Below are 24947 nucleotides of genomic sequence, written 5' to 3'. Positions count from 1 at the left end.
TCAGAACCAGACACGGAGAAGCTGCATTCAGCTTTTATGCTCCTTATATCTGGAACAAACTCCCAGAAAGCCTCAGATCAGCTGAAACACTCAGTTTATTTAAATCCAGGTTGAAGACTCACCTGTTCTCAGCTGCATTTGAATAAAGCACCAAATCCACACTTTAAGCTTAAACTTCAAAACTTACATTTAACTACTGATTTTATCTACTGTTCTGATTTTATCTGTTTTGATTTTATATCCTGTTTTGTTTGTTTGTTAATTAGTTAGTTAGTTTATTTGCTTGTTTTAATCAATTTTAAATCATGCTTTTTATTTGTTCTTGTTTCTAATGTCTCTGTAAAGCACTTTGAATCACCTTGTTGTTGAATTGTGCTGTACAAATAAACTTGCCTTGCCTAAACTCTCTGTGAATATCAGACTTCACAGCAGCTGCTTTACAGCATCCTTCATTTTGATCTGGGGAATGAAACATGGAGTAACAGAGTTTGTAGCATCACCTTCAACCTGCTGAGTTTTTGATGGCGATATTGTTTGCAGTTGATGGAGGACGTCCTGCTGCACTTCCTGCTTCTTCTTACCAATCATCGGCAATCTGCGGGACGCTCAGGTGAGCGTCTCAGGTGAGCCCTGGGCTTCAGATCACTGAGTGAAGAGAAGACAGGACACAAGCCAGCGTTTCAACTCTTTTACTTTTTCTTCCAGCAGCCGCTCATACAAAACTAGTCAGTTACAAAGGATCAATGTCATCTGCTCATTTGGCACTCAGCGTGACCCCTGACCCCGTCCACCCACCCCCACCTGAACTCTCTGCACCCACCAAAGAATACAAAACAGAAACGTGCTCATCTTTAATGGTTTAAAAAAAAAAAGAGAGAGAAGCCCTTCAGCTCCATCAAGACTTCAAATTAAACTTTAACAGCTGATGATGATGATGATGATGATGAAGGCCAGGAATCACTGAGGACGCAGAAATGTAAAAAAAAAAAAAAAAAAAAAAGAGGAAACAGCAGGAATGTTATTATTATCTAAACCAGGGGTGTCAAACTCAAACACACAGTGGGCAAAAATTCAAAACAGGAACAAAGTCGCGGGCTAACGTTAATATTTATTGAAACATATTTATTCCTCCAGATATGAGAATGAATCTTTTCTTATGGACACGTTTTGCTGAAAAACTGAATATGGAACAAGCCGAGCTTAATACTAAACAATATATATATTAGCTGTATAATACCAGTAGGCCAGCTCTGATAGTCATTTGGTATGGCTTTGCGGGCCAAATGTAATTAGGCTGCGGGCCAAATTTGGCCCACGGGCCAGAGTTTGACACCTATGATCTAAACCAATCACCTAAACCTCCAAAGGCTGCAGTTCCTCCACCGTCCAGCAGAGGCAGCAGACTCCCGTGATAAAATGAACACGTCTGCAGCCTGATACACTGTTGGTCTCTGTGGATCATTTCCCTTCATGACACCTGCATTTTACGCTCACATGGTTTGAATTCGATTCACTTTTATTTATTTAGCACCAAATCACAACAACAGCCGTCTCAAGTCGCTTTATATTGTAAGCTAAAGGTAGTAATACAGTTATTAGGGGCGTGGCCTCTTACCTCCGGTAACTCCAGTCATTGAACTGGACCTGGGTTTGTGCTGCTGGCAGACATGACAGGGAGAGAGCACTGCAATCTGTCAATCACAGGTAGCCCCGCCCTAACCCCTAACCTGCTTCCTGTGACTCTGACGGCACCATCATCTCCAAAATGATGATCAGCCAATCAGGAAAGTGTTAGTGAGCACAGAGACCAGGTGAGTGTCTCAGATTTTTGAGTTGCCACCCCCTGCTGGACATTAGACAGAATGCAGGTTTAAGGAGCTACACCTTTATTTTACATCCAGCCTGTGAGCTGCAGTCTGGTTCTAATGCCACCCAACCTCATTGTTTCTTTGCAGGTGTTCAGGTAGAGGAACTGCAGAGTAACTACACCAACACGTTGGATGTTTGTGGGCGTGTCCTCAGTTTGTCCCCGCCCTCACATCTTCTTCAGCGTCTATCATACATACGACCCCCAGAGTGAATCATGACATTACTGAGGCTCAGTGCGAGTACGGCTTTTCTAACAGCGACCCACCAGCGCTCAGCGTCGTTCAGACTGCCTCTGATCTGAGCACAGTGTGAACACAGCGTGCCGCTGCACTCAGGCTAACCACTGACAGAGCTTAGCATGGAGAAAAAACACGTGTGTTGAGGAACCAGACATCTGGACGGCCTGCAGGAGCTACAGCATCACCGATCCAACACAGATGACCTGCAAACAGAAGCCGTGCAGCTCCTTTGGAACGCTGAAGCAGAGTGTGAAGGTGAGCTCAGACCAAGCACGTGCACGCCCACCTTCAGTCTCAGCTTCAGGCTCAGGCTCCTGCAGGGGCGTGGCAGCGAGCTGCAGTTTCTGATGGTTTCAGCCTGAAGGCTTCGTGTGGACCTCTGCTGCACTGACGGAGCGATCAAAACATTAAAAAGATCCAGATTTGGAAACCACCTCACGCATTTCCTGTAACTCTGACAGTATTCGCAGCATGAAGGCAGTTTCTGCATTAAATATGTTTACGTTGCAGACAGAAAACAGCTGACTGTGAGGGGTGAAGGGTCAGGGTGGATTTTGTCCCCGAAAGCTTGAACTCGCTCACTGATTGGTTCAGCTTGGCCCAATCGTGGAAGTTTCTCTACATAGAGATGGGGCTCTAACCTCGCTGCTAAATGGCTGTCGGCTCTACAGCCACCTGCCTCACCTGCTTCCTGTGGACCACAGGTGACGTTCTAACTCTGACTCCAGCGTGATTTTTATAAATCAATAATTATTAAAAGTACCACAGTCAGAGCTCTGTGACCACAGTAAATTCACATCTGGTCTGAATGCACCAGCATCTGACATCACAGGCCATAAAGCTCGTCCAATCACACGGCTCCTCGCTCCTTGAGAGTGACCAGGTGAGTCTCCTGATCCGAATTCAGGTAGAAATCCTTCCTGACCAATCGGGTTCTAAAGACTGCAGTCCCCACGAGCCTCGGCAGCTCCGACTTTCAGACTGGAAGACCAAGATGACACCAGCAGCTATACTAGAGGAAGTTTATGTCCCATGATCCTCAGCTGCTGGGAGAAGTCTGACTCAACACCTCCTTATATTTGAGCGGGTTCTGGTTTCTCCTGCATTCCCAACACATGCAGGTCGGCTGGACTTTGATTAACCTGTGGAAAGTTCTCACGAGGATAAACCAGGGGTAACTTCCACCTGCCCGGGGCAAAGACGTGCTGCTGACCCCCTCTGGCCGACAGAAACCTGCGTCACAGCGACCGTCGGTGCTCCTCAGTATCACCTCAGAGGGTAATACCAGGTACATGTCACGCTTTCAGGGGTGGAGGGTTACCTGCACACCCAGAGGGACCGTCAGGTAGGAAGTGATGTGTTCAGATATGTGTTCACTTCAGATATGAATGAAGAGACGCGTGTCACGCTCTGAGCTACCGAAATACATACGAATCATGATTTTGGACTTTTGGAAAGTTCTGACAGTCTGGAGTTTTGGAGCCAATAAAAAATCACTTTTAACTATTTTATTCAAACTGGGCTATATAAACGGTCACAAATACAAAGACAGATTTCTGTCAAACAGCAGCTCAGGCCGACACTCACGCTAGCAGCAAAGGAAAAGTCCCTCATCTCATTTCTTTCCATAAAGCTCCTTTTAGATTTTCCTCGGCCTCTGGGAGATCACTGTGAGGCCGGTGAGATTTAAATGAACTATATTAATAAACATCATCATCATCGCGTGGAGCGCACCGGACTGAACCGACAGAGTCGTGTTCGGCCCGGCAGCGTGCAGCCTGCCTTCATCTGAACCTTTGCAACAGTTCAGATGATGCGCAGGCCGCTGTGTTTGGAACGCAGCGCACAAATACGGATTAAACACCGCCGTCGCCTTCAGCGGTGTCGGGATGCGAGGCGATGTTCAGCTCAGACATTGTGACCTTCAGGGCCTCACATCCACCCTGGATCTGTAACTGGAAGCTCAACATAAACATCCTTTGCCCCGGGCCACGTGACTATGGTTGAACCTGTGAAAGCTTTCTTTGTTCCAGCTGCAGAGAAACGACTCGGCCATGCGATCTGTAAAAAAGCTCAGATTAAGCCTCTGAGTTCAAACACTTCCAGGACGTTTCCTGTGGTGACGACTGTCGCGCCGTCCTGCAGCTGAAGGTTCAGTTTTTGGTGATCTGCTGGTGTTTGGAAGAAACGTCTCCAGGTTACAAACCCGTTTGTCAGACGAGTGAAAACATTCATACGTTCATTAAACCTTCGCCTTTCGTGTCTTTGCATATATGAGATCCTTCCCGTCTGTCTAGTGCTTCTTGTTGATTCGTCTGGACCTCCTCAGACCACGCCTCCTGCGGCTCTGAGTGGACATCCAGGACCGCAGGAAATACTTGTCGGGGCTCCTTCTACGGTTCTGGTTCTCGCGGTCGAACTGTCTCTGCAGCTTCAGGGCGAGCGCTCGATCCTGCCGCTCCTGCTGAATCTGGCAGATGTACCGTTCGTCCAGCGCTTCCTGGTTGACGGGCCGGCCCCTCTTCAGATCCAAGTCGCGGCTCGAGTCCAGATGTTTGGTCTTCTGCTTCCTCTTCTTGCCCCTCCGTGAGGTAGTCTGGTTGTGGATGCTACTGTCGGACTCCTTCCTGGGACTCTGAGAGTCCTTTGGCACTAACTTACAGGACTGCACCCCAGAGTTCTTGGTGTAGGGCGAGAACGACTGTTTCCGACTGAACAGCGCCCCCGTGCTGCAGGACTCAGGAGTGCCGGCCGGCGGCTCAAAGCCTCCCTTGAAGGTCGACTCGCTGCTGTAGCGGACCGCGGGGACGCGGATCTTCACCGACTGCTTCTGGAAGCTGTCCGTGTCGCCGGCTGGAGAGTCGAACAGCAGCCTCCTCTTGTTTGCTGACGTCACTGCGTCTCCTGCCGGGGACTGGCGCGTCTTTGCACCCTCGCCACCCATGCCGAGCTTGTTATGGTTTACCTCGGAGACGGGGCTCGTCAGCGTGGCCTTGGAGTTCACCTTGAGGCTCTGGCGGTCCAGCTCGATCTGCCTCCACTTCTGCAGGACGGCAGGGCTGGCCTCGTAGCTGGTGGCCTTCTGCAGACCGCGGGTCAGGTTCCGGGGCGTGGACTTCACGATGGTGGGCTCCATCAGGCGGCCGTCCGGGAGGCGCTTGGGTGGCGTGCATGGCGAGCAGACGATGGGCTTGAAGTGGTTGAGCTCCTCGGAGATGCTGTCGTTGCTCTCGGGGCTGATGGAGCGCTCCGGGCGGGGAGGAGGCATGCACAGGAGAGCCGAGGAAGATGATGTCAGCACAGCTCGCCAGGTGAGCCTCCGATCGGGAGCGGTGATGGGGGCGGAGATAGAGCGGCTGTTCTCAGAGGAGAGGAGGATTCCTGCCGCGTAGCTGTGGCTGATGCCAACCTGGCGGAGGACACAAGAACACAAGTCAGCAACCACACAGCTGTTTAACACAGGTGAAATATAAGAATAAACGCCATCACCAGGCCCCGTTTTATACACTTGTATGGATTTTTTCTGTAAAACCCGACACTTCCTTCTGATGGATGCTGTGCTGTTTCCATGCAGAGACTGGACTCTACACAGCTGGACCTGTGAGCATGTTTGAGTAGAAGGCGACTCCTTTAAGAGTTGTGATGTTTCACCAGGTATTTGAGCTGTAGTGGGGTGGTATCCACACGATGTGTCAGGCAGACAAGGAGGCAGAGGTTTGTCACTCTAATGCCTGCCTGATGGTGCAAGCTCACAGTGAAAGTTCAGGATGTGGACCCCAAAGCACTCTATAGACCAGGGGTGGGGAACTACAGGCCTCGAGGGCCGGTGTCCTGCAGGGTTTAGATCTCACCCTGGGTCAGCACACCTGAATCACATGATTAGTTCATTACCAGGCCTCTGGAGAACTACAGGACATGTTGAGGAGGTCCTTTAACCATTTGAGTCAGCTGTGATGAACCAAGGACACATCTAAAACCTGCAGGACACCGGCCCTCGAGGCCTGGAGTTTGACACCCCTGCTATAGAGCCTTTTCCATTAATACCTGTTTGAATCGACTGGTTTTCCATTACAGACCAGTGCATTGTCATCAGGGCAATTTGTCTGCGCGTCTCACAACGTAATAGACCCTGTGCATGAGAAAATGCTAACTTCCTGTTTTAAGACCGGATGTGGGGTTTAGAGCTGCCACAAACGATTATTTTGATAGTCGACTAGTCACCGATTATTTTTGCGATTAGTCGACTAATCAGATCATCATCCATTGGACGTAAAACTACAGCTTATTGCACCAGCAGCATCTGCTCTTATATAACTATCATTAGCTTACAGCTTTAAGTGTTTAAGGTGCTAACTAAAAATAAAGACAAGATGATAGTTTATTAAATTTTAATGAAATTTGCAGATTGTTTCGGTGAAGTTTAATAAACTCCTTCTATCTAAAATATAACAGGACACCGGAGTAAATTCTCCAGCATCTCACACTTCTGATAATCAGCTGTCTGCTTGACGTTTATTCAGCTGTGTAAAAACTATAACTTTGATCTCAGCCAAACCGATTTACTCAGGAACAAATAAAAGACTGAAAAAAGCCAAACAATAACATTTGTAAGTTCTCTAAGTGACTCATATATCATGTTTAACCTGAGTAGCGAAAGACGGCGGTGGGTTTGAAAAGGATTAGCCGGGAGTCCGGTGTTCTCACGGCTCTAGTGAGCCTAGCCCCCGGCTAGCTAACGAGCTAGTGGGTAACAGACGTCTCCGAAAACGTCGGAGCGCTTTTGAAAATATGCGGTGTCTTGATAAACTGAGCAGATATTTGAGGTTTACACAGCTACATTCTCGCCTGAAAATATGTTAAACGTTTATTTTGTGACCCAGAAAGAATAATAAGAGTAATATTAAAACTAGCTAGCTGCCGCCATTGTTGGAAGCTGCGCTATGAATTCTGGGACACAGCTTCTTCTTCTTCGGGGTTTAATGGCAGCTGGCATCCTTGTACATGCAATGCTGCCATCTTCTGTTTCAGTCCGTTATTACACTCTTAAATCCTGCTACTTATTCCTGCGTCTTTTGTGATCTTACAAAGCTTCAAACGACGCGTCGACTATTAAATCAGTCGTCGACGATTTTGATGGTCGATGTAATCGTGACTAGTCGACTAATCGTGGCAGCCCTAGTGGGGTTGTACGTTTCCGGTAGCTTTATTTTGCGGTCAATCGCTACTGCGAAGGTGGACTCAAAAATCATGTCCAAAACACGAAAACGGAAAGATGGCGTTAAGTTACAAAGAGCAGAGGTGGGAACACTCACCACTGCTGTGTCATAAAAAAAAAAAATCAGATGATCAGTTTTGACGTTTGAAGCGTGCAGATCGATTGGTTGTTTACGTCACTCAACACAAGCAGAACTGCATCACTGCAGCAGAAGCACATCTCTGTATACAGACAGTTCTTATGATTTAAACAGGCAAATGTTCAGCACTCAAACTGCAGGTGAACAACAGTCAAAGCCAGATGTTTCCCCGTTATGTCCATACCAGTACACACCCACACAGCATGTCAACAAACTATGAAAAAAAGCCACAAAAAAAATAAATGAATGATTGCTGGTAAGGGTTTCTATACGTTAGTATTCACGAAGGGTATGTTGTGACTTGCCTTCAAAATTACAGCGGTCCCTCGCTATAACTCCCTAACTCGCTATAACGCGGTTCACCTTTCGCAGATTTTTTGTGTGCAATTTTGCATGCTTTTTTATTTTTACAGCACATTGCGTTCGGCTGCAGACCATTGTTGATCTCCTCCGTGCCGTCTCTCCTGTACAGTACAGAATCGCTACATCGATCGCTGATTCATTGATTCATTAATGATTGATTGATGTTGGATTCTCTCTCAGCTGCTCTATTCTCATGTTCTGGACCCGAAAACCTATAATACTGGAATTATTTTTCTACGAAGGTTTGAACTTTGAGAGTTTAAGCAAGAGAGAAAAGTGTGAAAATGTTCCTGCCTGTCTGAGAAAAGTGTATAAAGTGTAGTGAGGGGCTTAAAACATCTCAAATAATTGTAAAAAATAAAGCTGGGCACTTCACGGATTTCACCTGTTGCTGGTTATTTTTAGAACACCGGCGATAAACGAGGGGCCGCTGTATACAAACACTCAAAATAAAACATTTGAATCCTTTCTCTCTTTTGCTTTGAGGCGTGGGGGAAATATCGACACGTCGACGAACATCATCTACAGATATATTCAGTAAATTCCCACGACATCTTGAGAAATGTAAATCGCCGCTTGATTCATCCATTTGGTTGACTTGTTTTGGAAAACCCGACCGTAAACAAGACGTGAATATCACACCGGAAACGAGGCGCCCTACAGGAGTTTCCCCACCGGAAGTAGCACACGGTGCACAGAGTCTATTGACATGTGACACGAACACTAAGACAAAGGTGCACGTCGAAGCAAATATATGCCTGCAGCTCACTCTGTGGCTTTTCGTCACACTCGGGGAACGCAGCGTTGTTTTTGTAGCCATCTCTTTTGATGTAGCGTTTCAAAAATGGCGGTTTTGATTTTACTGAACGAGAAGCTCTCACGACTCATCCAGTGACGCTACTGACCAGCCAATCATGTAGTCTGATGAAGTCACATTTTATTACCTGCTCGGACCGCTTGGAACCCGACCAGGTACTATGACCTAAAGGTAACCCTGAAAACTGGGGCTAATCGTGCCGAGCAGGTTCTAATGGCAGAGGGGCTTAACGATCCTTCTCCCCACAGACTGAACCTGGATGGCTCCTGAAGCATACAGTAATCTGATTACACTCTCTAACACAGCCTGATAAAACACTATTTCTTCTGAAGTTCCCACAGACGGGAGTCTTGATCACATGACATGACTGTCTCACGTACCCGGTCCATCACGGCTGCCGGCTGGGTGACAAGTTTCATCTTTCCTCCTCCATCCTCCACAGGATCAGTGCAGCTCCTGCTCCTCTGACAACTCCTAAAGAATAAACACAGAGGTCAGAGGTCACACCCCTGTAGTCTGTGGTACGTTCACTGTCTGCAAAAGGAATAGGACAGGGTGGTTGTGCTCACCCAGCGGATGAGTTTTTGGTTTTCCTGATAAAGGCTGAGATGTTTCGGATCCTCCTGCTGATCGGCTCCTCGTTCTCGGAGTCAGACAGGACGCCCTGAGGAGGGACAACAGCTAGTTAAGACAGCTGCTGCAGGATGAAAACATTCAGCCTGTCATCACTCACCGGATCTTCATCACGACGGACTGACTCGTCTTTACAGTTCAGAGAGCTCCTCCTCTTCACCTCCTCTCTGTCGTCACACAGCAGCAGCTGAAACACGGAGGGGTTAAAGTTTATTTCAAGGGCTAAAACACAAAGATTCTCCTGTCTCCACGAGACGACGCAGCATCTACGAGGGTATATCGAGACTCACAGTGGAAACTTTGAGAGAGAGGTGACTGCTTAGAGAGAAAACTTAATGTAAACTTAATGTAAACTCAAATTAAAGCCAAAGTTCTCAAGTTTGATATCGGCAGCCTGCAGAGCTCTGCTTTTCTTCCTCAGCAATAAAACACTCAGCAGGCTCGGTCGGCTGTGACGAGCTTAACCACTCACAGGTGATCACAGGTTTACCTGCAGCTCTCTGACTCACCTTGTGTTTCCCGCTCGGGCCTGAAGGAGCGTCGGCAGACTTCGGGATGAGCACCGGAGAGACGAAGAACTCTAAAGGAACACAGCCAAAGAGAAAACAGTCAAAGAAGCCACGCCCCTAATAATTTAAAGGCTTAATACAATTTAAACAGGTGACTTTGACTACTAAAATTCTACTGTTCACTTCCTGTCTTAAAACTTTGTAATAACGAGCTCGGTGCACGTGCAGTAAACCTGTGAGCTCACAGCTCGGGCACGGTTTGCTCCACTCTTGGCTATCTGTGATGTCAGAGAGACACGACAGAAGCCCAGCATCAGACAAACAGGGATTATTGTGAACTGTGAATCACACAAAGCTGCTCAGATACAGCCTAAAAGGAAAAATGCTAAAGGTGTCAGTATTGGGTCAATGAATAAAACATAAAACATGATCACCATCAGCACCTTCTGACTTCATCCAACACACATAAAGCCACTGAGTCTCACCCGAGCTTTCTTATGTAAGAACTGCTGTTCACAGTGGTCAGTGCAAGTCAAAGAGTACTTACAGTATTTATGGTTCTCCTGCTGTGTCCTGCTCTAAGTACTAGTAATAACCCCCTTGGGCTTTTCCAGCCAGTCACTGCTAACAGAGTCCACGCAGTAATACCTCCAGTACTACTAGTACTGCAGTAACTCAACTCCTCCTCCAGCTGTACATGTCTGGACACATTCCCCATCTGCAGACCTGAGCAGTGCCACATGACATGTGACCCTGCTGCCTATACCTGTGATCAGGTGAGGTCACTGTGAGCAGTCACGTGTCCTCTGAGGGCTGTTTCCATGGTTTTCTCATTGATTTGTGTCCACACGTTGACCTGTGATTGAGCCTGTAGCTCCATACAAAACTCCATAAAGAAAAGCGGGGATTTTTACGCCTGCAGCTACCACACTTCATAAATGTTTTTCACATAAAACTAACCTTTAACATTCTTAAAACCGCGCGCTGCTCACGTTAAACTTTATTAAAGTTGATTTCATTTAAATTCCCGCTGTTCTCTGCCGTTAAACAAACACCCTGCAGCCGTGTGATACAGCGATATCTGCACGGGCGATTCCCCGAGAAGCTCACCGACCTCTCCGGCTGTCGCAGTCCCTCCCGCCCGGCCTACTGCTGCTACTCTCGTGGTCGCTCCTCCCGCGGAGCCGCTCCTCGCTGCCGGAGTGTCTGGGGGCTAGGCAGAGCGGACAGGCCAGGTGTCTGCCGGCCGGGCTGCCTCCGGTCTCCGCGCACGCCATGCACTTCTTGGATTCGTACTCGGGTGGGCTGGACCCGGACCGGCACCGAGCTGCGAGCCCGGCCCGGGACGTGCCGGCGGCCGTGGCGCTGGCCGGTCTCCCAGGCCATTCGGCAGACCCTGCGGTCGCCATCTTCCCTGGTGAGTCTTCTCTCTCCGGTCCGCTCTCAAAACAAACCCCGCCCTGCCGCCGCCGAAACAGCGCGAGCGCAGAGGAGTGGACGCGCGTGCAGCCCGCCAACCGGAGCCGCTGAATCACAGCGGCGCGAGCCTCCTCTGACGTCAGGTGTCGACTTCAAAATAAAACTAAGTCGTTGCATTTTATTGTGCATTTCCAAATTTAGAAAATAAAAAATAACTTGATGGTAGTCTGTAAAAAAAACAAACATGTAAAATATGTAGCAAAATGTGCTTTGAAAATCAAAGCTGCTAAATATGTCTCTTTCTGTTGGGGCTGAGTTTGTGATTTTTAGTGTGTGGTTTAACAGCATTATTTTTCAATAAACATAAATTGCAAGACAAAGAAATCGCTACTTAGAAAGTAAACATTGGCAAAATAAAGACGGAGGGATGAGAAGTAATAAAATTAAAAACAAGACGGCCAACATATTGCAATTTACCTGTTGTGAATTTATTTTCTCATGAAAGAGAGCAGATCTTTGGCAATTTAGATTTTGTTGCCTTAATATGAATCTAATTCTTCAACTCAAGAAATGATATTTATTAATTTGACAAAACTGCGAGATTAAAAAATAAGTCGATAATAATTCAGTTTTATTATGAAAGACTTTAGGTTCCGGTTAATGGCAAGACGGCGCTGTACAACCGGAAGACGTCATCAGTCTCACAGCTGTAGAAGAAGAGCGGGTCGTGGTAGAGGAGCGTACAGAAGTTAGACAGGTGATGGTTTTGATAAAGTATTTTGATAAATTAATAAACTAACGAAATAATCACGTAGAGACACGGCGGAGGGATTTGCTTCCCATTCAGAGATGTACTGCGGTTTGCTTTGACCGTGTCACTGAGGTCAGAGCGCTCAGTGCCCGCGAGCAGAAGCTCCACCTCGATTTTATTTTTAGTTTTCTGCTTTGTGAGTTTATAATGTGTGAATTGAAGCAGCCGATTTGTCTGTGAGTAGCTCAGGTTTGTGTCGTTTGGATTATGTTCGGAGAAATGTCCCAGGATCTCTGCTGAACTAAGGGAATCTAAAAACTGCGATATTCTAGGGCAGCTTGTGAACTCTCGGTTCAGGTCCTGGGAACATGAGCATGCATGTACATGTGCTGTGACACTAAAGCTAATGTGCTGCTGGTTTCAGATAACCAGATGGAGGATCTTTGCTCCTGACGGAACCCATCCACTGTATAAGTCACAGCAGACACCTGTGTCACCATCCACCTGTCAATCAAAGTGGCCACGCCCCTAGTCATGCAGCCTTTAAGGCTGGATACATTTTAAACAGGTTACAAGTAACAAAACTAAACATTTGTGCAACTAACAGTCTGGATTGGTCTGGTGTCAGTCCCAGATGCGGGGCGGCCAGCCGCTGGTGGAGGTGGTCCGCCTGGGCCTGGTCTCCTATCAGGAGGCTCTGCGACTGCAGCAGGTCTACGTGAACCGGCACCGGTCCGGCCCTGCTCACGCTCTGCTGCTGTGTGAGCACCCGCCGGTCTACACCACCGGGATCCGCCACAAACCCTACCCCGAGCCCCTGCTGGACCAACTGCGCCTGCAGGGGGCCGATGTGGCCCGGGCGAACCGGGGAGGACTCATCACCTTCCACGGGCCGGGACAACTGGTCTGCTACCCAGTCTTGAACCTGTGCAGCTTCAAGAAGGTCTGAGCTGACGTGGGAATGAGATTGGTGTGTTTTTATCAGAGCCGAACTTATTTTAATGTTTTCTGTTCTCTCAGAGCGTGCGGTGGTACGTCGATCAGCTGGAGCAGACCGTCATCGCACTCTGCAGCAGGTTCGCCATCCGAGCTACGACGTCCCCTCACACGGGAGTTTGGGTCGGAGACAATAAGATCTGCGCCATCGGTACGACTGCGTCGCTCTGAGCCTGAATCACCAACCATGTGTTCACTGACTGTGTGGCTGCTTTTTAAAACCAATAATTACCAATAATCAGACACGAGCAGCTGATTAATCCAGGCTACAGGTGGAGTTCACCAGGTTTATTGGCATCAGCAGCAGTCACCTAGAGCTGGGCGATAGAACGATAACGATATGTATCGCGATATAACTTTTACTCGATAGAGAAATTAAGCTATCGCGATAGACTTCGCCGCTCTTGTCCTCAAAAAAAAAAAAAAAAAGGTCAGCCAATCCAAATTAAGTAGCGCAGAGCCGAACCAATCACAGCCGCAGCGTCACGTCGCGTGACTTGTTATGTACAGCACAAGTGCCAAGCTGCACGTGTGTTTGTTTGGGAAGCAGCCAGCGCGTAATGGAGGAAATGAGTGTGCCGACTAGAAAAATCAACCGAGCGTGACCGAAGAGAAAACAGATGATGGTTCCAACGCCGGAGAGATTGTCGAACGGAAGAGCCATAGAAGTTCCGTAGTGTGAAGGTATTTCGGCTATTTCAAGTCTGACAAAAAACAGAGTAGCGTGCACTGTAAATTGTGCCGAAAGCAAGTCTGGAAATACAATAAACTGGTGCATGCGTCACACTGTGCGCCACGTTATTGTTTCGGTGAAATGAATTTCTACAATACTGTTAATTCTACTCTCTGCAGTGTTTAAATGCTTACATACACACAGTTACTGTCCCTCCACACATACGACTCGGTTCTGCTTCTATGCCCCAGCTTTGTTTACTTTTTCCCACCGAGGCTTCTAGACTTCTGATTGGCCAACATTTCTGCATGGTTAGGAATCTAGCGCCACCTGCTGCTTTGGCATGTTCATAGCAGCGTTTTCCTTCATTTCTGCCTTTATGTGTGGACGGGATTATTTTTTAAAACGAAAACGGAAAATCTCCGTTTTCAAAAATACCCGTGTACGTGTGGACGTAGCCTCAGTCTCTGACTGGAAGCGCTAATTCGTCATTCGGCTTTTGTCAGACTAAAGTAACTGTTACAACTGTTTGAAAAGCTCAGCTATACAACAAGGAGAGATTGAGAATTTCCTTTTAGTTCTCAGTTTATTTGATATTGACAAAAGTTAGTCAGTTTTGTCTGTTCTTCTGTAAAACAAACTAAGATTTATTTTTAGAATTAATATTTTGTTTCTAAGTGGAATTGACAATTTAGTCTGTTTCGTTTGTTCTATTTTGAAACTTAAACGCTTTAGCGGCTGCCTTTTGTGTAGTTTGCAATATTTGCCTTTATTTATCTGAAAAAGTCTCATGTTCCTTAAGTACATCTACCCTGTTGAACTTATTATGGGAAATAAATATTTAAATAAAAACAAGCTGCTGATTATTTCACATTTTACTTGTGAGCAACGGCACATTTAAATCTTACAAATATAGTTATTTGGCTGATATCGTGATAGATATCGTTATCGCCTGAAATGAAAAAAACATATCGTGATATGAAAAAATCTCATATCGCCCAGCTCTACAGTCACCTCAGGATGCTTTATTTATACTGCGAGGTATAGACCTACAGTCACACAGCACTGACGCTTTGGATCAGGGTCCAGTTTGATCTCAGCTGGGCCAGAACCAGGACTGTCATAGAGCTGAAACCACAAAGTCCAGTAAAAACTCATTTTAAGCCCCAGTTACAGAAGGGTGGATAAACATTCTGTAGGAAGATTGATCCTTGGCCTCTTCCTGTTGTTGTCATAATGGTGTCAAACCAACGCTGCCGGTCTTCCTTCTGTTCTTCGCACGCTGATGTGAAGAACAGAAGAGACGTGACGTGTCTGAAATAAGCGAGTCGCAGGTCCTTCAGTCTGATGAAATCCATTTCCGGCACCACTATTCAAAAGCACTGATTCTGTCCTGTTTTCTTACTTCCTCGTCTTTAAGTGACGATGGACAAAGTCACACTGCCTTCTTTTCATTGGCACACAAATGTCCAGACGCACTGAGTCCTTTCTCTTAGCCACAAGTGTGGTTTATGGTTAAGTTATTGTGTCATTAGGAGAGCGGACCTTACACGTGACGGGAAAAAGATCGAGACAAGAATGAAACCACCACCGTGAAAAATCCTCAGTTTAAAAATTTTCTGTTCAATTCAGTTTTATTTACAAAGCGCCATCTGCTGGCCGTTAGGGGTCGCAGCAGGTGGCCGACCACCCATCTCTGCAGGTGCTGTTCACCTGTTAAAGGCTGTCAGCGAGCGTGAGGGTGAGGTCATGTGACCTAAAGGCCGCTCGCATAGACGGAACAGTTTTACTGGCTGGACTCAGGTGTGGTATAACAGTGCGCCGGCCCACAGAGGTAAAGAGGTGAAACATGCTCTTCATATCTGTTGGTCAGGTGTGAGGTTGGTAACATGTTTATGTCAGTGTGTGCGTGTTTCATTTGATCGCTACCATATTCAGCAGGGCTCCAACGCAGCTGCTTGCTCTTCCTTGCTCTTCAGCACGTCCTGTGTAAGAATTGCCTGAATGACGGCTGTCGTGTTTTCAGGAATACACTGTGGCCGCTACATCACGTCTCACGGTCTGGCGCTGAACTGCTGCACCGACCTGTCGTGGTTCGACCACATCGTTCCGTGTGGGATCGAAGGGAAAGGCGTGACGTCGCTGAGCGCCGAGCTGCGGAGACACGCTAGCGTGGAGGAGGTCGTCCCTCACCTGCTGCACGCCTTCACGCAGCAGTTCAACTGTCAGTTGACTGAGGCAGCGCAGGACGGCGGCGAGTCACCGACGCCTGTGACATCAGCAGGAACCTCAGCACTCACTAACCTGAAGGATAACTGAGCACACACTTTCTGATATGCACGTGCTGAGCAGTTTTGGTATCATCATCATCAGTGCCTGACCTGTAACTGACGGAGAGCGTGTGGGCGGAGCTTCTCAGAGCTCCTTTCTGGTCTTGGTGTTGATATTTTCAATATTAGGCTCACAGGGTGACAGGCGAACACCCTGAACACTCACTGCAGTGCCCTCAGTTTACACTGCAATAAAAAACTGAGTTTTCATTTATTAAATTTTCCTTCCAGTGACTGGCAGAGCCCCTCCCCACTGAAACAAAGGTTTGAGCTGGACCAGGTGTGCTGCTCTGGTCTGGATCAAAGCTCGCTTTGACTTCTTTGATCTAACAGCTGTTTTTATAATGCTGGATGAAGGAGGTCTGTTCACATTCATCTGTGTTTATTTAATGACTTCACAGCTCATTTGCATATTCACACATGAATACACAAAAAGGTGTCAGAGTGTCTCCAGCAGGGGCGGAGCGTGGGGGTGGCTTACTGGGCTTAAGCCCGGGTTGTTTTGTCAGAAGCCCGGGGTCTTTTGGAGTGTAATTTCTTCATAGTTAGATGTCTGGCTGACAACTGTATAAAACAAAAAGTACACACAATATTCGAAGCACATAGTGCACACTGTGGGAATTTACGACTGTGCGTGAATCCCCCCTGATATTGGTATGATCCGAGCTCAGGCACTAAGCGACTGAGCGAGGGGGCGGGGCAGCTGCTGCCTGTGAGTGCGCTGTTGGAGAAACGGAGCCAGCTTAAGTTTGAGCAGGTACCAAAGCAAATCATTCGTACTGTACAAATAATGTAAATATGACGTGAATCACGAAAGATTGATATGAAACTGATCACTAGACTAATATTACGTTACTCGCTCTTCAAGTGAATCAACAAATGGCGAAATGAAAAGCCGAACAAATGCTATTTTTATTAATGCTGTTTCTTTAGAGAGTCTCAGCTTACGTGTGTTTATTTCATATTTTCAGTTCTTACCCTCCCCGACTAAATCGGATTCAAATTCAAATTTTATTTGTCACGTACACAGTCATACACAGTACGATATGTAGTGAAATGCTTGGACAACTGCTCGTGACCTAAAGAAAACAAAAAAAGGAAAGGCTATGAATAAGATAGGAAATAAATATGAAAAATTAAAAAGGGTAAATTTAACTAGGAAGGAATAGAATATAAATTAAGGTTAAAAATGAAATAACTGTACAACACAAATTAGAATGAAGGGTAAATTTAACTGGGAAGAATAAGATAAAATATATAAATTAAAGTTGAAAATAAAATAACTGTACAACAAAATACACAATATAGAACTATATAAGAATGTATGAAGAAATCTAAATATAAATAAATATATACACAATAACAGCAGCTGTACAAGTATTAACCGGAAATGAAGAATATAGTGACCAGTGTTGTGCAAAACCAAAGTCCAGAAAGTCCAGTGTGTGTAAGAACTGTATGTGTGGGTCAGTACTGTGTGGTGGTGTGATTGAGAGACCGTATCGCCTGCGGGAAGAAGCTCCTCCTCAGTCTCTCTGTGTTGGTCTTCAGGGAGCGGAATCGCTTTCCTGACCTCAGCAGAGAGAACAGTCTGTTGTTGGGATGGCTGAGGTCCTTCACCATCTTCCTGGCCTTGGTCCAGCACCGCCTGCTGTAGATTGAGTGCAGGTCAGGGAGCTCGGAGCGGATGGTGCGCTCAGCTGACCGCACAACCCTCTGTAGAGCTCGTCTGTCCTGCATGGTGCTGTTCCCGAACCAGGTTAAGATGTTTCCCGCCAGGATGCTCTCTATGGTGCACGAGTAAAAGTTCCTGAGCACCTTGGAGGGCAGTTGGAAGTCTCTCAAGCGTCTGAGGTGGTAGAGACGCTGTCGGGCCTTTTTCACCACGGTGTTGATGTGACAGGACCATGACAGGTCCTGCGTGATGTGAACTCCGAGGTATTTGAAGCTGTCCACTCTCTCCACTGGGCACTCGTTGATGACGGGGGTCTGGTAGTTCCTCTCCTGCTTAGTGCTGAAGTCCACTATCAGCTCCTTTGTCTTACTGACGTTTAGAAGGAGGTTGTTCCTCTGGCACCAGTTCTCCAGATTCCTAATCTCCTTCAGGTAGGCCGTCTCGTTGTTATCAGAGATCAGGCCCACCACGACGGTGTCGTCAGCAAACTTGATGATGGTGGTGGAGCTGGTAGTGGCCACACAGTCATATGTGTACAAAGAGTACAGCAGGGGGCTCAGAACACACCCCTGGGGGGCTCCAGTGCTGAGAGTGGTGGAGGCTGAGACATGTCCGCCCATCCTTACTGCCTGTGGTCTGCCAGTTAGGAAGTTGGAGATCCACTGACACATAGATGAGCTGAGTCCCAGATGCTCCAGCTTGGTGGTGAGTGTGGAGGAAATTATGGCGTTAAATGCAGAGCTGTAGTCTATGAAGAGCATTTTAACATAATTCCCCCTTCTAGTGTCCAAGTGAGTGAGTGATGTGTGGAGGAGATGAGAGATGGCATCGTCTGTGGAACGATTTGGACGGTAAGCGAACTGTAGTGGGTCCAGTGTGTCTGGTAGTGAAGAAATGAAATGATTCAAATGATTCAGTTATGTACTGAAATATAAGAATGGACATTAGAGGCTTCTTTCAAAGAAAAAACTCAGGTAAATGTTATTTTATATATTATGCTTTGTATGTTGTTCAGTATATCTATGCAAAACAAGAGGGGTTTCAGTACACAGCAGGATATTCACAGTTTAAACCAGATATTTACACTTTATGGAAAACACAAGAACAGTTTTTACTGTACAACATCAATTTAGAGTAAACTTTTGTTTTAGATAAATATTGAAACATCTTTTGAATTAGTTAAATGTCAGAATAAAGAGAGACAGAGCTTCTATTTTTATCACTTTCATCAAATGTAGGAGCACATGTACACTAAGTTTATTGTTAATTAATAAGAAACTGCAGACGATTCCATTCTGAGCTGAAGAAGCTTCTGATTGGTTCGTAGAGTCCATGTGAGTAAACTGGTGGCACAGCTGTGGATGCATATAAGGCAAAACACAGAGCCTGTTTCTGTGACATGGGAACATCAGGAGATGTCAACAAAACACCAGGAACAGAACTGTGGAGCTCCATAAGTGTGGCTCAGTTTGAATACAATTTGGTGCCATTTACAAGAAATACAGACAGTTTCTCTCTTTACTCTTAAAGTTAACAAATATGTTTTTATATTTATCTAAAAAATAAACATTTAGTCTGATTTGATGTTACAATTAAAAAAGTGTTTTTATCTGAAGAGTTTGTAAATATCTGTATAACTGTATATTTGATGATTGTCAGCACAAAGAGGAAGAGAGGGAACAAGAGCAGGTGAGACTCACATGTTAGTCAAATGGTTGTTTACCAAAAGTATCAGCGTATCACAGGTCCTCATGTATCTCGTACCTCGTGTTTCTTTTTAGGTTTGCTATTTTTCAAATTCTATATTTATTAAGTTCTGCAGCTTGTTTGCACAACAAGGCTAAATAATTATATAAACTTTGGTAGAATTAAAAAAAATAAGTGTAGTGCAGGTCTATGATGATTTTTAGTGCTGCTATCATCTAGTTCTGATTGTGGTTCTGTCTTGGTTAAGTCCTCAGTAGTTCTGATTTTGAACTGTTTTAATTCCGGATCAGTTCTGGGTCTGGTTGAATTGGGGTTTAGTCCCTGTGTCTTGATACAGCCAGACTTTGTTCTGCCTCGCTGCTTAATTAAAAAACTAGTTTAAGGTGTCCTGCACATGTGATATATATTTTTCCCTATATGAAGTCATTTTTTTAACAAAACTCAAAACAGAGCCAATTAATCTTTCAGTCATTTCTAACGCCCCCCCCCCCCCCCCCAAAAAAAAAAAATCCCACATTCATACTACCCTTTAGGGCTAAGCCCCGGGTGTTTCAAATGTCTGGCTCCGCCTCTGGTCTCCAGTAAGGTGTCAGGCAGCCGTTACTGCTCACGGAGTCTCACTGATGGCCGAGGTGAGTATTTATAACGGGACAGGTCAGCTTTGCACGCCCCTGGCTTTTTTAATGTGCTCTATAAAATAAATAAAGATTGTTGTTGTTGTTGTTGCTTCACAGCTCAGAATAATCCTTAATCTGACAGTGGACGTCGGTCCAGCTTCTGTCTGAAACAAGCTGTTTTAGCTCATCCCCCTTTAAGAAACGTTTCTTCTGATTGGCTGTTCCTCACCGAGGTTTAACCTCTGGCTGCTCTTCTACGTCTGTGAAAGTACAAAATCTGACAAAAGTTTAGAGCAGCCAGAGCTTCACTGCTCATCATTAAATCCAGAATTGAATTCAAAATCCTGCTCCTCACATACAAGGTCTTAAATAATCAGGCCCCATCTTATCTTAATGACCCTGTAGTACCATATCACCCGATGCATTGAGTTTTTCCTTTCCAGTCACCTTCCTCACTCACTATGTATTAACAGACCTCTCTGCATTGAATCATATCTGTTATTAATCTCTGTCTCTCTTCCACAGCATGTCTTTATCCTGTCTTCCTTCTCTCACCCCAACAGTCACAGCAGATGGCCCCGCCCCTCCCTGAGCCTGGTTCTGCCGGAGGTTTCTTCCTGTTAAAAGGGAGTTTTTCCTTCCCACTGTCACCAAAGTGCTGCTCATAGGGGGTCATATGATTGTTTGCCTGTATTATTGTAGGGTCTTTACTGTATGTTATAAAGGACTCTGAGGTGACTGTTTGGTGCTATATGACTTAAGTTGAATGAAATTATTAGAAACTTTTGTCATGTTTAATATGAACATCCACCTCAGGAAAATGACATGTGTAATGGGAAATTAAAAAAAAGCAAACGTCCATTTTGCAAAACACTTTGCGTTCACATACAGTTTTCATTTCATTTAACAAATTGACTTTTGTACTGTTCAGGTTTCTACAGGAGGAATGCTGACCCACATCCACCCATCCACATTAAGGGGACGGCTGTGGAGCGTGTGAGCAGCTTCAAGTTCCTGGGAGTCCACATCTCCGAGGATCTCACCTGGACGACCAACTGCTCCAAGCTGGTCAAGAAGGCTCACCAGCGCCTCTTCTTCTTGAGGACCCTGAGGAAGAACCACCTGTCCTCAGACATCCTGGTGAACTTCTATCGCTGCACCATCGAGAGCATCCTGACCAACTGTATAACAGTCTGGTACGGGAACTGCTCTGCCTCGGACCGGAAGGCGTTGCAGAGGGTCGTGAAAACTGCCCAGCGCATCGCCGGAGCACCACTTCCTGCCATAAATGACATCTACAGGAAGCGGTGTCTGAAAAGGGCTGGGAAAATCATCAAAGACCCCAGTCACCCATCACATGGACTCTTCACCCTCCTGCCCTCTGGGAGGCGCTACAGGAGCCTCCGGACTAAGACCACCAGGTACCGGAACAGCTTCTTCCCCACAGCTGTCAGACTCCTGAACTCTGCCTCCTGACATCTGACCCACGTTAACTCATGGACTGAACATACACACACCCACAATGGACAACTGTACCCTCAAACACACAATAATAACATGGACTGAACCACCACTCACAACCACTAGCACTTTATATACCTCTGTAGAAACTATCTACACCCTCACTTATCTTAACTGCACTACTGTATAGCTCTGTGTAAATAATCATTCTGTACATTCGATAATCTTTAATCCTACAACTGTTTACAACTTGCATAGTTCCCATTTCTGTATAGCTGTATATCCCAGATTCTGTAAAGTTATTTATTTCATCTTCTGTATAGTTTTTCATATTTATATCCTGTCCATAGCCTGTACATAGCTTGTACTCACTACAGCCTGTACATACTTATAGTTATAGAATATTCACAACATACTTCATACCGTGTACATTATAACATACCATAATAGACCCATTTCTGTAGTATACTTACATATCTATACTATTGCTAATATATATTGTAATATATCTATATCACTAAAGCACTTCTGGATGGATGCAAACTGCATTTCGTTGCCCTGTACCTGTGCATGTGCAATGACAATAAAGTTGAATTCTATTCTATTCTATTCTAAAGTATGGTGCCTCATTTGGTAAAATTGGAAAGGAACTCTGTTGCACAGCACATCACCAGGACTGAATTGCCAGCCATGCAGGATCTTTATAGGCAGCGCTGCATGAGGAAGACGCAGCGGGTCCTCTCTGATCCCAGCCACCCCAGTCATAGACTTTTCACACTGCTGCCGTCCAGCAGGCAGTTCAGGAGCATTCAGACCCGCACTAGCAGACAGAGACAGTTTTCACCCAAAAGCCATCAGACTGCTGACATTCCACACTCACTACCATCACAGGACTCTGCACACTGTCACTTCAACAAATGCCACTTAAATGCTCATTGCACAACTTTTGCACAACCTGTAAATACCAACTTGTCTTAAATTCTCTAATATTTAATACTTTTTTCTCTCCTTTTCTCCTTTGCATTGTTATTATTATTAATCCTGTTAATTCCTGTTATTTTCTTCTTAATATAACTGCACACTCTCTGTATGCTCATGTAAAGCTGAGGAGCACAAGCCAAAGAATTTCATTATGGATAAATGTGGCTACACTGTTTATCTGAACATGACAATGAAACTTGAACTTGTTCTACAATTATTGCTCATAAAGCTGGCGTCAGGTGGGCAAAAATGTACCGGAAATTAATTGGAAATTAATTTTTTACCTTGAATTTTAAACAGTTTTTCTACACCCCAGAGCATATTAATCATATCAGAGAATGCTGTGAAATATTTAAAGAACAACAAATGAAAACAAAGGTTTTGTTCTTTTGTGCCGCTTCATGTGAAGCTTTCATTTTATTAACTAGCCGGAAATGAGGAGCCCTGCCTCTGCCGGTCTCTGTGAACTTCCGTGTAACTTAAGTAAGAAAGAAAATGCTTCTGTCGGCCTCCAGCGGTGATCTGGCGTCATTGTCGCTAACGTTTGGCCTCGGTGTGGGAAATTATACACGACTCCGGAGAGAGCTCAGCCGCACCAGCCATAACAGGCAGGCGGTGTGTGTGAGAAGTCCGAGTCGGAGGCGCTAGCCGCCGGGGAGCCAATAGCCTCCAACAGCGGGCAGACAGATGGCCGTGTGGCTCTTTGAGCGTTAGCTGTCAGCATGGAGGACGACAACGGACTCGACGGAGACCTGAACGCCAACGTCAGGTGTCAGAGGACTGGCGACCCGAAGCTTGACAAGGCGGTGCAGCACTGGTTAGCCTGGGACAGGGTGAGTCTGTGCCCGTTAGTCAGAAAGCCAAGCCGGGTGTAAGCAGGGAGCGCTGCACCAGACTTCGCTGACAAATCCGTCGATTAAAATATCACCACTTTTGGGCAGGGACATGTCACAGAAACATGTTTATGAGTTATGTTTGATAGATCATTGTAGTTGTGTGGAGAAATCGGCATACAAACTGATCCATGAAGCAGCGCTGTTTGCCATTAAACATAAACTTCATACAGCCTGAAGCCGGGAAGCCGGTGTTGCAGCAGGTCTGAACTATAACAGTCATTCTAAGACTTTAGGTTGAAACTGTGAGCCGAATGAGCTACCCCCAAAATCTAGTAAGACGTATTTCCTACTTGAATTGTTTTCCGAAACAATAAAGTAAAATGATCAGTTTTTAAAGGGGAGTTGTGGTGGCGGGAGGCGCGTCTGTCTCCGTGATGGAGATTACCTTTGTGGGTTACCGGAAGATTAACCGGCAGCGTGACTCAGCAGATTGAGTCAGAAAGGCCTTTCCGGTCAATAAACATTCATCCATGGGTGAATATTGATCCTTTACTCGTCTTTATTCAGGAACCAGGTCACCGTGAGCTGCTGGATGATGCTCAGATCCAAACACATTTTAAAGCCAACATGTTTTACAACCATTTTAACTTTAAATGCAAATGAAAAATAAGCTTCGTGCCACCTCCTCATCCATACGTGGCCCCCAAACCAGCATGGTGGGACCAGAAGGTGACCCCAGGTGGCCAAGTCCATCCTTTTTGTACAGTTTTGGAAAAGCCAGCCATTTATGACATCTAGCAGGAAATTATTGTTGTAATGTGCACAGTGAGAAAAACCCGGGTGTGTGATGACGTCTGTGAAGGCTGCGCTGTAGCTTCAGCTCTGACACCACGACCATCCGTGTAGGTTCTTTACATGAAGCTGTTTGTTTCAGCTTTCTTTAATCTTAGACTCGTTGTTGTGGGTCAATCTTGTGTACGCGTCAGCAGCAAAATATACAATCAGAGGACCTGGGATCGATCCCTGAGGAACTCCATCTCCTGTGGTGAACAGTCAGACAAGTTTAGGTTTTGGATGCTGGCAGAGGATTTGGATCTGGGAATAGGTCACCATGGGTCACTGGTTCAGGCCGGTGTCGCAGAGTCCCGTCTGCAGAAGAAGGCAGAGCGAGGACGTCTCTAAAACACCGCACCTCGCTGGTTCATCCTGTTGCAGAACAAAGACGTGGTGCAACTTTGTGCAAGAACTACAACTGTTTGACTGTGAGCGAGACCTGCCTGCGCTCGTTATTGCTAATGTCTCGCGTCAGAAAGGTCAAAGGTTAATCCCAGCCACACCGTTTTATACTTGCTGTTTGAAGCTTTGGCCATGTTCAAGAAGAAACCCGGAGCTACGCTGCTTGGCAGGAGACCAGAGGAAGTCCACTGTGACAGTGTTTCAGACTGGACTGGGTTTGAACCCCCCCCTCGCTCCCCAGTGTCGCCCTCCCAGTGTTCAGAGCTGTGTGGTCTGTAAAGGTCACGGCTGCCTTGAACTGCGCTTTAAATGTCAGCAGCCGGGAAAAGATTCCCACTCGCTGTTTGGACTCTATCTTTATCCTGTGTGCAGAGAAACATGAATGAGGTCCATCCTTCGGCCTCTCGGAGCATCGGCTGCACGTCAGCCGATGCTCCGAGGCCCGTGAGCCTGCAGGGACTCCTTCACTCAGAGTGCGTCC

At 46.1% G+C, this 24947-nt stretch overlaps 4 protein-coding genes across 5 annotated transcripts in view; 3 read left to right on the top strand and 1 right to left on the bottom strand.

Annotated features, from left to right (window-relative positions):
• Positions 1-1036: 1036 nt before the first annotated feature.
• rnf169 (ring finger protein 169) lies at positions 1037-11323 on the bottom strand. The gene is made up of 6 exons (XM_080890167.1): positions 10899-11323; positions 9785-9855; positions 9376-9462; positions 9212-9306; positions 9023-9116; positions 1037-5517 (listed from the first exon to the last, which is right to left on the bottom strand). The coding sequence occupies exons 1-6, from the start codon at positions 11191-11193 to the stop codon at positions 4402-4404; spliced, it is 1758 nt and encodes a 585-aa protein (XP_080746293.1). The 5' UTR covers positions 11194-11323; the 3' UTR covers positions 1037-4401.
• A 517-nt stretch (positions 11324-11840) lies between these two features.
• lipt2 (lipoyl(octanoyl) transferase 2) lies at positions 11841-17130 on the top strand. The gene is made up of 4 exons (XM_080890195.1): positions 11841-11960; positions 12379-12897; positions 12975-13101; positions 15650-17130. The coding sequence occupies exons 2-4, from the start codon at positions 12589-12591 to the stop codon at positions 15940-15942; spliced, it is 729 nt and encodes a 242-aa protein (XP_080746321.1). The 5' UTR covers positions 11841-11960; positions 12379-12588; the 3' UTR covers positions 15943-17130.
• Positions 17131-18344: 1214 nt separating this feature from the next.
• On the top strand, positions 18345-21428 carry LOC308401787 (uncharacterized protein; the record flags this gene model as incomplete). The annotated part of the gene is made up of 2 exons (XM_080890198.1): positions 18345-18479; positions 20884-21428. Exons 1-2 carry the CDS (start codon positions 18431-18433, stop codon positions 21426-21428), a joined length of 594 nt encoding a protein of 197 aa, XP_080746324.1. The 5' UTR covers positions 18345-18430.
• A 1439-nt stretch (positions 21429-22867) lies between these two features.
• The window catches only part of pgm2l1 (phosphoglucomutase 2-like 1), an 11563-nt gene continuing 9483 nt past the window's right edge, over positions 22868-24947 (top strand). Inside the window, exon 1 of one of the 2 annotated variants that reach the window (XM_080890165.1) lies at positions 22868-23227. Coding sequence is in view for 1 of the 2 variants with exons in the window: in XM_080890164.1 (XP_080746290.1) it covers positions 23117-23227 (111 nt within the window). In the remaining variant the exon portion in view is untranslated. The remainder of the gene's footprint in view (positions 23228-24947) is intronic. The other variant, XM_080890164.1, reaches the window with a different exon arrangement.

Source organism: Rhamphochromis sp. 'chilingali' (assembly GCF_963969265.1).
Source record: "Rhamphochromis sp. 'chilingali' genome assembly, chromosome: 8".
Taxonomy (NCBI): Eukaryota; Metazoa; Chordata; class Actinopteri; order Cichliformes; family Cichlidae; genus Rhamphochromis; species Rhamphochromis sp. 'chilingali'.
Note: the sequence above shows the minus strand (reverse complement) of the source record. Positions and strands in the feature narration are given on the sequence as shown.

Coding starts and splice junctions, on each gene's coding strand:
- lipt2 (XM_080890195.1), top strand. CDS start 12,589: ATGCGGGGCGGCCAGCCGCTGGTGGAGGTGGTCCGCCTGGGCCTGGTC. Junction 12,898..12,974: donor ACCTGTGCAGCTTCAAGAAG/GTCTGAGCTGAC, acceptor CTGTTCTCTCAG/AGCGTGCGGTGGTACGTCGA. Junction 13,102..15,649: donor CAATAAGATCTGCGCCATCG/GTACGACTGCGT, acceptor TCGTGTTTTCAG/GAATACACTGTGGCCGCTAC.
- rnf169 (XM_080890167.1), bottom strand. CDS start 11,193: ATGGCGACCGCAGGGTCTGCCGAATGGCCTGGGAGACCGGCCAGCGCC. Junction 9,117..9,211: donor ACCAAAAACTCATCCGCTGG/GTGAGCACAACC, acceptor TTTATTCTTTAG/GAGTTGTCAGAGGAGCAGGA. Junction 5,518..9,022: donor CGGCAGCCGTGATGGACCGG/GTACGTGAGACA, acceptor GTCCTCCGCCAG/GTTGGCATCAGCCACAGCTA.